Source organism: Pseudorca crassidens, chromosome 11, assembly GCF_039906515.1.
Source record: "Pseudorca crassidens isolate mPseCra1 chromosome 11, mPseCra1.hap1, whole genome shotgun sequence".
Classification (NCBI taxonomy): domain Eukaryota; kingdom Metazoa; phylum Chordata; class Mammalia; order Artiodactyla; family Delphinidae; genus Pseudorca; species Pseudorca crassidens.
Genome location: NC_090306.1, coordinates 40,397,441 through 40,409,748, shown reverse-complemented (window position 1 = coordinate 40,409,748; position 12,308 = coordinate 40,397,441). Strand labels below are relative to the sequence as shown.

The following is a 12,308-nucleotide window of genomic DNA, read 5'->3' as shown; positions in this document are numbered from 1 at the left end:
GATTTGATTAACTCGACTAAATTATCTCTTTGGTTGCCTGGAAGTGGAGGGGGGCTGGAGCAAGGGGCATGAAGGAGCTTTCTGGGATGGCGGAAATGTTCTATTTCTTGTTTGGGGTGGAGGTTATACAGGTGTATACGTTGGTCAAAAGTCATCATACTGTGAACTTAAAATCTGTGCATTTCATTTGTGTATTTTATTTATCTGCATTTTATTATCCAAATTTATTATTTTTTAGAGTGGTGGGAAGAAAAGGCTAAAAAATTTTTGACAAAGTCTTGCATTAACTTCTTTAAACAAGAAACAACTGTTATGTATTAAGTTGCCTTTGATCTCCCTTTGCTATTAATTTATCAAAAAACATGCTTTTAAAAGGTTTTCTGTTTTGTTTTTGTTTTTTGCAGCCAGTTGGTAACCATCTTTGAACAATGAGTAACCTTGAGCTTACATTTTTAGCTATTTGGCAAAAAATAATTTAAGCACCCTGTATTTTAATGTCGCTAACCTGATTTGGAAAATTAGTACCTTTAAATTGCTGGTTTAATTTTTAAACCATTTAAACAAAAATGTCTTTTTTTTTTGAATTTTCAGAATTAGTTTTATACCCTGGAATATTGAAACAGAAGTGCTTCCTCTCATCTCCTCCTCTGTGTTGCCAAGAACTATTTTTCCAACAAGTACCATATCTTTAGAAAATTTTGGTAAAGTTTTTGAAATTCTTTCTAGTTTAAAAAAAGTTATTAGCCTCTTTCAGTCTCATAAAAAGAATGAGTGTTGATGACTTAGAAAAAGTGTAAAATAAGGTATAGATAGTAAGTCCTAGATATTTCTATAAATATTTGTACAGTGACTTGACTTTAAAATTGTCCCAACTAGAAAATTCCTTTTAAGAAATTACAGCTTCATGACTTTGAGGAACTGATTAGAAGTCTCCTTTCTATTTAGGGCTTCAATGTTCAAACCATAGATCTTTAAAGTAATATCTCCTATTATGAACAAATAGTTTGAGTCTTTACTATTTGTGGATAGCTGTTGTCTCTTGTTTTTGCCTAGTGATTCATTAAGCAAATGGCAGTTATCAGACGAAACATATTTTCTTTTGTTGTTTTCCCTATAAAATTGCCCACATGGATTCAAATCTTGGGATAACTCATTTTAGTAGCACTAAAAAATTGGTATTACTCAGGTGTCAGTAGCTATGCATTTATTTATAATTTGATTCACAAGTATATTTTGTTTCACTCTGTTATAGATGTCTATTTTATGCTAAAATAAGCTTAAGCCAAACTATTATCATTTTTTGAAACATACACTTCTTACTTTTTAAAAAACATGTATTATTAGGTACTTCTTGCAAAGGATATGCATTAGCACATACTCAAGAAGGAGAAGAGAAGAAGCAAACTTCTGGTACCTCAAACACCAGAGGATCAAGACGAAAACCAGCAGCAACAACTCCTACAAGGAGATCTACACGTAACACGAGAGCTGAACCAGTCAGTCAGTCTCAGAGGTCCCCAGTATCAAATAATTCTGGGTGTGATGCCCCAGATAGTAATAATCCATCTGTAAGTGTTTCCTCTTCAGGTGAGTCAGAAAAGCAAACAAGACAGGCTCCAAAACGGAAGTCTGTAAGAAGAGGAAGAAAACTACCTTTACTGAAGAAGAAACTTCGGAGCTCTGTACCTCCCCCTGAAAAATCATCTTCCAGTGATTCAGTAGATGAAGAAATAGTAGAATCTGACATACCACCTGTGTTAGAGAAAGAACATCAATCAGATGTAGAAAGTAGTAACACTGTGCAGATAAATGTAGAAAATGAGTCTGCTAATGGCTTGAGAAGTTGCGGTGAGCCAGTAGAAGAAAGTGAGGAACATGGTGAGACCCACGATACAGAGGAAAGAGTAGAATCTGTATATTCTGAATCTGGTACCCAAGCTCCTCCTGTGCTAGTTGGAGAGGAGGAGGAAATTCAAAAAGTTGAGAATACAGGTATAGAGGCTAATATGTTATGTCTGGAAAGTGAGATTTCTAAGAATACTTCTGAAAAAGGAGGTGACCCTTTGGAAAATCAAGACCAAATAGCTTTACCTTCAGAATCAGAAGTAAAAGCTGATGGATGTACAGATCATCTTCCAAATGATTTTCTTACATGTTCAGGATCTGAAATCGAAGTACACCAACCTATATCAAGCCTAGGTGAGATCCCTGAGAATGCAGAGTCAGCGGTTAATGAAGACAACTTTATGGGGAGTCCTATAGTAAAAATTATTGATCATAAAGATTCTACAGTAAAAACAGAACATCTTATTGACAGCCCCAAATTAGAATCTTCTGAGGGTGGAATTATACAAACAGTGGACAAAAAATCTATTGAGAGCTCAGAGGTTCATTTGCTTGGGCATGTTGAAAATGAAGATATAGAAATAATTGCAACATGTGATACTTCAGGGAATGAAAATTTCAATAGTATTCAAGACTCTGAAAACAATTTATTAAAAAAAAATCTTAACACCAAATTGGACAAATCTTTCGAAGAAAAGACTGAATCTCTGGTTGAACATCCCAGATCTACAGAATTGCCTAAAACACATGTTGCACTGATTCAGAAGCATTTTAGTGAGGACAATAATGAAATGATACCTATGGAATGTGATTCATTTTGCAGTGACCAGAATGAATCTGAACTCGAACCGTCTGTAAGTGCTGATGCTAAACAATTGAATGAAAATTCTGTGGAGCACGGTTCCCAAAAGAATATGTCATCTTCTGGTCCTTCAAATGAAAAGGTTGAAACTGTGTCTCAGCCATCTGAAATCCCAATAGATACGATAGATAAAGCCAAAAAGCCTCGTACTCGAAGATCTAGATTTCATTCTCCATCTACAACTTGGTCTCCCAACAAAGACACTGCACGAGAAAAGAAGCGGTCTCAGTCTCCATCTCCCAAAAGAGAAACTGGAAAAGAAAGCAGGAAGTCTCGATCACCATCTCCCAAGAAAGAATCTGCAAGAGGACGGAGAAAATCTCGTTCTCAGTCCCCAAAAAAGGACCCACGAGAAAGGAGGAAATCTCAGTCTCGATCTCCAAAAAGAGATAGCACTAGGGAAGGCAAAAGATCTGAATCACTCTCCCCAAAAAGAGACACTTCTAGAGAGAACAGAAGATCTCAGTCAAGACTGAAAGATTCCTCCCCAAGAGAAAAATCCAGGTCCCGGAGCAGAGAAAGAGAAAGTGATAGAGATGGGCCAAAGAGAGATCGAGATAGAGAAAGGAGAACCAGAAGGTGGTCTCGGTCCAGATCTCGTTCTAGGTCACCATCAAGATCTAGAACAAAAAGTAAGAGTTCATCATTTGGTAGAAATGACAGAGTCAGTTATTCTCCTCGATGGAAGGAAAGATGGGCAAACGATGGTTGGAGATGTCCACGAGGAAATGATCGATACAGAAAGAATGACTCAGAGAAACAGAATGAAAATACAAGAAAAGAAAAAAATGACATCAGTCCAGATGCTGATGATTCAGATTCTGCTGACAAACATAGAAATGACTGTCCCAGTTGGGTAACAGAAAAAATAAATTCTGGGCCTGATCCGAGGACCAGAAATCCAGAAAAGTTAAAAGATTCTCATTGGGAAGAAAATAGAAATGAAAATGCAGGGAATTCTTGGAATAAAAACTTTGGTTCAGGTTGGATGTCGAACCGTGGTAGAGGTAACCGTGGCAGAGGCGCTTACAGAGGTGGTTTTGCCTACACAGATCAAAATGAAAACAGGTGGCAAAACCGAAAACCCCTCTCAGGGAATTCAAATAGTTCAGGGAATGAGACTTTCAAGTTTGTGGAACAGCCCTATAAACGGAAAAGTGAGCAAGAGTTCTCATTTGATACACCGGCAGATAGGTCGGGGTGGACATCTGCATCTAGCTGGGCTGTGAGAAAGACTCTGCCAGCAGATGTACAAAACTACTATTCACGACGAGGGAGGAATTCTGCAGGTCCACAGTCTGCATGGATGAGGCAAGAGGAGGAAACAACTGAACAGGGTAACGTGTTTATTTACCAACACTTTTATTTGAAGAAAGAGATTATAAATTTAATACCTTATTTATATGAGTTGAAATAATCCCTATTTATAGTTTTATGTTAAAGCGAATCCCAGTTATTTACAAGTCACTTTGTATTGTATAATAGATATACACTTCAATATTTATTTTCTTTTTCCACCCCATGCCTGCCCCAAACCTTGCCAAAGACATAAATATTTTAAGTATAATTTGCTACAGTAGAAGAATTTGAGATAGTCCTATGCAGGATTTAAATTCTGTTTCATTTATATCAGATGTGTGCACTTGAAATTTTTTTTTAACGTTTTATTTGAATTCTATTTATTTATTTATTTATTTATTTATTTATCTATTTATCTATTTGTCTATCTATCTATTTATTTATTTATTTATTTATTTATTTATGGCTCTGTTGGGTCTTCGTTTCTGTGCGAGGGCTTTCTCTAGTTGCAGCGAGCAGGGGCCACCCTTCATCGTGGTGCACGGGCCTCTCACTGTCGTGGCCTCTCTTATTGTGGAGCACAGGCTCCAGATGCGCAGGCTCAGTAGTTGTGGCTCACGGGCCTAATTGCTCCACGGCATGTGGGATCTTCCCAGACCAGGCCTCGAACCCGTGTTCCCTGCATTGGCAGGCAGATTCTCAACCACTGTGCCACCAGGGAAGCCCTGCACTTGAAATTTTTTTATCGTTTCCCTATAAATAAGTCACTCTGCTAAAGAAAGATTTATCTTTCCTTGACTTTTCTTGGGAACATTGCAAGAAAAACTGTTGCAGATTTTTAAAAAGTGATTAACCTTCTAATTTAGTAATCTTAAATTTTATGTGATTATTTCTTTAACTAAGAAGTTTCTTGAGCTACTGATTCTTTGTGAGTGTTGACCGATGTTATTGTGTGAAGTTATGCTTTAAAATAATTTTAGTTGAATGTTTCCTTTCAGTTAGAAAATCAGCCCACGTTATTTAGGAATGACAGGATTAAACTGAATAATTGGGTATTGGTTTAGGCGTTCTGTTAATTGCTATTTTATTGTAACCAGTGGTTCTTTGTTTCTCTGGCTAAAGAAATTTGTAACATGAATTTTTTTCATAAGCCTTTTTTCTTTTGATAGATTCTAACCTAAAAGACCAAACAAACCAACAAGGTGATGGTTCTCAGCTACCTATAAATATGATGCAACCACAAATGAATGTAATGCAGCAACAAATGAATGCACAACACCAGCCTATGAATATCTTCCCATATCCAGTGGGTGTTCATGCTCCTTTGATGAATCTCCAGCGCAATCCGTTTAACATTCATCCTCAGCTGCCCTTGCATCTGCACACAGGAGTACCTCTCATGCAGGTAGCTGCTCCCACCAGTGTATCTCAGGGACCACCACCACCACCACCCCCTCCCCCTCCATCCCAGCAAGTCAGCTACATTGCTTCACAGCCAGATGGAAAGCAATTGCAGGTATGTTTTCAGCAACTCAAGTTTAATCAACATAGCCATTGTAAACATTTAGCTGTTAGGGACAGATGTTCAAGAAAGGGCTTCCTGGCTGGATATCCATACACAGTGACTTATTCGGTTAGGTTTATGGTAAACCTTCATAACCCCCTTTTCACTGTCCTTCCCCAAACCTCCCACTCCCAAATGAGAAAATGAACTGAATGCATAGTATCAAATCTGAGCTACATACAGGCTGTTGCTGATACCCAAACAGGTTTCTTGGTCAGGTTAAAAAGACCAAATTATGCGCCAAACTAGAATCAAGTGGTGGACACTTTCCCTGATTTATTGGACTTTCAGGGGGTGGGAACTTGTTGTGATTGGGTACTGTGATAAACCTTGTACTGTTTTGTTCAAACACCAGATAAAGCTGTTCATCGTCCATTACCCTCTGTGTTTCATTTTCATGAATTTACCATGTGAAAAAAGTGCCTCTGAGGCACTTCTTAAATATAGAAAAATTTCAATAATAATCTGTAAACATTGTGTTGATTATAGTTTCATGTCTACATCTCAGAAATTCTAGAATCCTGACAGCAAGAGTTGGAAGAGCAGGGGAGTGGGAATTTGGGATCTTGTATCTTTTTCTGCTGTCAACTTACTGCAAGTCATTTGACTTCACTGTCTCACTTTCCTCCATCTTTGAAGGGGGGGCATCTACTCTCAAGAGCCTTGTAGGAAAGATACTGTTATTAATGCTGCTCTGCTTCTTGTTGGTTTTAGTGTTGCTGTCAGAACATTACAATACATATATATTTTTTAAAAGTCATCATGAAATATTTAAATGGGGCTCTGTTGAAGAATGTTACTCATTTTTCTTCAGAGTCCTTTAGATATAAATGACCTGAAATATGCATTTCCCTTAAGTACTTAGGTATTGGATTGCTTTGATTTTTTTTTTGATGTTATTTCTAATAGGTGACTAAAAGACTTCTGTTGAGTACAAGTAATTCATTAACTGATGATAACTCTTTAAAACAGGGTATTCCTAGTGCTTCTCATGTAAGTAATAACATGAGTACACCAGTCTTGCCTGCTCCGACAGCAGCCCCAGGAAATGTGGGAACAGTTCAGGGACCAAGTTCTGGTAATACTTCGTCATCAAGTCACAGCAGAGCTTCTAATGCTGCTGTAAAATTGGCAGAAAGCAAAGTAAGTGTTACAGTGGAAGCCAGCGCAGATAGCTCGAAGACAGACAAGGCAAGTTCAAAGTTGAGAGCAACTTACATGATTCTGTATATGATAAAGATGAAAAAATAACAGCTTTCTATTGTATAAGTGGTGAAGGGAATTTATTGTTGATAGTCTTAAATTCCAATATTATTTAAAGGGTTCTGTCTGAATATGTTGGTGCCAATTGAATTACTGGTAGTATTTCATATTTATTTTTAGAAATGTTTGGTATGTGTTAGTAAATAACTATTTTGTATTTATAACACTAATATTTGAATAGTTCCTTGCAATAATGTAAATGTAAATGTAAATGTTTCAATTTTATATTTTTAAAGAATTTTTTTTGAAAGTACGTGATTGGGCAAATAATAATTATACATTTTCCTCTTATCAGAAATTGCAAATTCAAGAAAAAGCAGCACAGGAGGTAAAATTGGCCATTAAGCCATTTTATCAAAATAAAGATATCACCAAGGAAGAATATAAAGAGATTGTGCGGAAAGCGGTAGATAAAGTAAGTTATAGCTTTAGTGGAGTTATGTACGTATTGTTTTGAACATGCCTGTTTTAATAAAGGAATGCTTAATTAAATTAATTAAAATAGTAAGAGGTAGCTTCTACCATTCTTGTCTGTTTTTTTACCTTTTGAGATAACGAAACATGTACCCAACAGGAGATAATGAAACATTAAAAAATGTCTGGTTATCTCTTTGGCATATTTGTTTTTCATAAAGCTATTTTCCTTTAATCTGTTGAAGTATGAGAAAAATATTCCCCCTTCTTTTTTTTTATAGGTTTGTCATAGTAAGAGTGGAGAAGTAAATTCTACTAAAGTGGCAAATCTGGTTAAAGCCTATGTAGACAAATACAAATATTCACGGAAGGGAAGCCAAAAGAAAACTCTGGAAGAACCTGTGTCTGCTGATAAAAACATAGGCTGAAGTGGGGAGCACTATAAAGGACACTATCAAGATACCTGCAAAGTGCAATTTCAACATGTACCTTTAATGGAAAATCATACGTAACTGTGATTGAAATTTGGTTTTGATAAAATTATTTTTTTTAATGTAGGATATAATGTTTTGCTCTAAATAAATATAGTTCTGCACCGCAACTTCTATATCTTTTCCTCCCTTCCACCCCCCCCCCCAAAAAAAACAAATTCAAGGGAAAGTAAAGGGGTTAAAGGAATGTGCATTTTTACAAGGACTGTGTTATATTGTGGATACTGGAAGAAGATGTACAGCTCTTTGATTTGAACAGTGGAGTGCATAAATGAACTTCTGAGTGCACTGGTTTTGGAAGAGATATATATAGTACATTTATTCTGTCAGGCTAAAAATAAAGTATGATCTTTATGATTTTTCTCTCTAATTATACAAAGATAAGTAATGTATTACCATGAAAAATATTTCTAATAACAGAACATACCAATTGCAGGGTTCCTACTGTGTATTTTTAAAGCACACATCTGAGTAAATTGCTTAGATAGAAAACAAATTATCACACGAGTAAAATTCAGTGTTCAAAACTTTAGAACACTGTTCACCTGTTGTATCACCAAATAAAGGTTATGCTGCTTGGTTTTCTTTTGTGCCTTTTTTTCCCCCAGTTGAGATGAAGCAATTTGATTTGCTAGATTTACAACTTCGGCAGTCTAAGCTCTGTTGAATTTAGAAGACCTGTTTGGAGAAAGTGTTGACTTTGTAAAAATTATGTTCTTCCATAACATCTTCTACTTATCAGAGATGGTAAATTGATTGTGCCAATTGGAGAATTGCTTTTAAGTAGTAACCCTCCCTTCCCTGTGGCTACGGTAGAATCATGACATTTGCTTCAGTGGCTTTCAGATTGTTGCTCATCTGACTAAGTACTAATGAAATTCTTCTCGCATTTTAGAAATCTCCAAATGCTTTACAGTGAATAAAGTGTTAATTTGGTGACCATTTGGTGGCCATTAACCATGTTGCAAAATTCTAGATATTAAAACCGGTGTTTTGGAAAAAGGAGAGGAATTAAATAATGGAGTCTTGGTTAGGCTTTCAGGGACTAGAGATTGGTTTTTGTTTTAGTACTATTTTTATTAAAGGTAAGTTTAAAATGTTCTAGCCTTATTATTTTATTTGGCATCTTGGAAGAAAAAATGGATTATTTCCATGATAAACTGTTTCATTCCAGTAACAGTTTTCAATAGATACCAAATGATTGGAAGGCACTTCAGATAAGATCTTAATGGCACAAAGATGGATCTGTGCCTCAGTGAGACAGACTGACCCTTGTTCTAGCTAAATAGTGAAAGCAATACTCTTTAGGACTGTGCTTTTCTGAAGTAAAGATTATCTGTTTCTCAATTTTATGTGTATAATACTTTCCTGGTGCTAGCTTTGATAGGCGAATTTTGAAATATTGGCCCCAGTAATGATTGTGCTAGTTCATAATCTTTATTAGATTATGAGTATAATCCCAAAAGTGGTAGAAATATTTCCAAGCAGTTTCTGATCTTTATTCTGCATTTCTGGGCATTTGTAATATGGTATTCTACTGATTTATATATATTTTTAATTAAAGTTTGTGTTTAGGTTATGATGGGGAAAGAGTTTTGGAAGTATATTTCTTCTAATAAAATATTAAGACAGTGTTTTAAATATCAATGCACACCTCATTTGTTTCAGTTTTGAACTCTAGAAACAATTGTGTGAATTTTTAATCTATTTTGGGTTAAAGCTGGTTCACATTTAGAAAATTTTGTAGCAAATTGCCTAAATTGATTAATCACACAACGTATTTTTCCGACATTTTCTTTCAGTGACATTTGGGAGTTGGATGACAGTTTAAAATTTGCTTTATACCGTTTAGCTTGTGCAAACATGTTTAAAAGTTTTGAAGAAAAATAGGTGGTGTGGTCAAGAGTTAAAAGTCTCGCATCTTTGGTAGCAGTGCTAAGAATTAATTCCACCTTTCTTGAATAACAACAGTGTACTACTCTGTATCTGGTTGGGGTACTGGTTGGCCTGCAATTGAAATAGCTAATGAAGAATATTACTGGACTAGAATCAACTTTGAAATATTTAAGAATGTATTAGAAAGTGCATGCTTTATGTTAAAAAAATACATTGCTTTTTAACATTTCCCATTCTTGCTTTTATCAGAAATTTACATTAATTTTGCATGTGCACAAACTTAAAAACATTTTGTGGGGTTACAGATTCCTCTTGTTATTTATGAAGATTCAGTATTAACTTTTGAAACCTTGGTCTCTTTAACTTCCTAGTCACATTGACTGATGTTTTAGGCTATAGTGACGCCTAGAATTTTGAGACTAAAATTAGTTATTTTAACATTCCAAAATTTTTGATTTTTCTCCTCTGGTAATTATATTTTTTCCATCATTTTCCTTTAAATGGCCACAGTGTGTACTGCTTGAACGTTCCATCCAAAAGATGTAGCTTCACGAGCACAGTGCTTGCTCCATGGTCCGTGAGACGTTGTTTGTAGTATGAGGATGGAGTGCTGTCTACTGAAACAATACTCTTATTAAACAGATATGTAGTATGTAATATTTTCTAATAAATTCTTTTGATAAACAAAGTAGTGTCTTTAACATTTTATTATTAAGATTCCTGGGAAATGGTGACTTTCACCACATAAGCTCTTTCCAAACATGTGTTGCAGTATTTCTTGGATTTGTACCAAAGTAGTTAGGCTTAGCATCGCAGTTAACGTAAATGTCCAAGTTGTAAAGCAAGGGGAGTTAGCTGTAAGCATGTATTTTAGTAGCATTTTTTCCTAATTACATATCATTGTAGGAAATTAGAAAAGCTTATTTAGTAAATTAAAAAATCTGTAAAAGAAGGAAGAAACCTAAAAACAAAAGGAGAAAAATAGCCTGTAATCCTACCACTTAAAGGTAACAACTATTAACACTGATCAAACTGCACGTAACTGTGTTGTAACATCTTTTTCACTTAATGTATTGAGAAGTTTCCATTTTAATAAAAATTCTGCAGCATGACTTTTAATAGCTATAATAGTATTCTGTTACACGGATATACCATTACTTAAAACAGTCCTCCACTATTGGATATTAAGCTATTTTTACTAATATAAATAATAAAATTAGCAAAATATAAATTGTACTAATTAAATGACTGATGTAAAAATCTTTATACATAAATTGTACCCGTTTCAGATTATTTTCTGGGAATTGATTCCTGTAAGTAGAATATCTTGATCAGTTTTTATTTCCCCCTAAAATTTAAGATGTAATTATTTACATACACTTGAAGTGTAATTTTTTAAATTGAGTTTAAAACTGAATATATTTAGTTTAAAACTCCATTGTTTTCCTAAGCTGATTTGTCTCTACAAAGAGAACCATCAGAAAGTTATTTTTCCCAAACGCTTCAATGCATTTATAAGATGCTTTTTAAGACTCCCGGAAAATAGTTTTCACAGATCTTTTTCCCCAGCACATGAATTATATCCTGTAAACTTGTGCATTTCTAGTTCCCTTAATAACTTGAAGGTATAGTCATGTCCATGTTCTATTTTATAGGGGCTATATCCATCTGTTGATGGACATTTTAAGTTATGTACAAGTTTTGGTTACTAGAAACAATGTTTTAACACCCTGTGTGACTTACCTCTGCCAATCTTTTTGTATACAAGGTTACATTGAGTTTCAGGATATACACATTTTTCATTTGGATAGATGTTGCCAAGTTGCTCTCTGAAAAGTGTCCTAATTTATAGTCCCTCCACAGTGTCTGAGCTTATAGTTTACTCTTAGTTCCAACTTCGATATTGTGACAGCATTTAAGATTGCTCGTTTTTAGGGTCTTAATGAACATTCATTTTATCAAACTGCACACCTACTGTGTGTCAGGAATTCTTGGATTCTTCACATATTACCGGGTTTAATCATACCACAGTTTTCTAAAAGAATGGTACAATAATAGCATATGAAGCTTGTACTATGTGATAGGCATTCTGTCAGACATATTTACCTTATCTATAAAACTAATTCTAGTAATATCTTTGTTCTACTGATGAGAAAATTGAGATGCATAAAGCTTTAACTGAGTTACCTAGTTACACAGCTACTTAGTGATAGAGCCAGGATTCAGACCTAGGATCGGTAGACGCCAAAGTCTGCTTGACTTGGGGTTTTGAGCTCACAGATGTAAACCAACATACCACATGTGGGAGTAATGGCTGAAATAAGTATAGTGGGAGCACAGAACTGACTTTGCTTGGGGGAATAAGGTGCGAAGAAGGGTGATAAAACCAAAAAACCTTTAAAGGGAGTGACTGCTTTCAAAATCAGGATAGTGGTCACTGATATGGGGGACGGAGGAGGCTGTGACTGAGAGGGGGCAAAGGCCTGGGAAGGAGGGGGACTACCAAGGTCTACTTCTTGACGTGGTCAGTTGTTATATAATAAACTACTCTTTATGCACTTTGTTATATGTGGTGGTATATTTCACAGTAAAAAAATTTGTAAAAAAAATCCAGAGGCCAGCAATTAACTCAAAGCCATTGTTTAGATTTTTGGTAGACAAATCTACCATTCTT

General features: G+C 35.3%; 1 protein-coding gene across 5 annotated transcripts in view; it reads left to right on the top strand.

The window, feature by feature from the left end:
• The window catches only part of SCAF11 (SR-related CTD associated factor 11), a 73,390-nt gene extending 63,068 nt beyond the window's left edge, over positions 1–10,322 (top strand). For 3 of the 5 annotated variants that reach the window (XM_067696288.1, XM_067696287.1, XM_067696291.1), the window contains 6 exons: positions 592–701; positions 1,345–4,044; positions 5,176–5,522; positions 6,543–6,761; positions 7,129–7,248; positions 7,529–10,322. In XM_067696288.1, the coding sequence (XP_067552389.1) occupies positions 592–701; positions 1,345–4,044; positions 5,176–5,522; positions 6,543–6,761; positions 7,129–7,248; positions 7,529–7,675 (3,643 nt within the window). In that variant the 3' untranslated portion in view covers positions 7,676–10,322. The remainder of the gene's footprint in view (positions 1–591; positions 702–1,344; positions 4,045–5,175; positions 5,523–6,542; positions 6,762–7,128; positions 7,249–7,528) is intronic. The other 2 variants (XM_067696290.1, XM_067696289.1) reach the window with 2 other exon arrangements.
• The last annotated feature ends 1,986 nt before the right edge of the window (positions 10,323–12,308 follow it).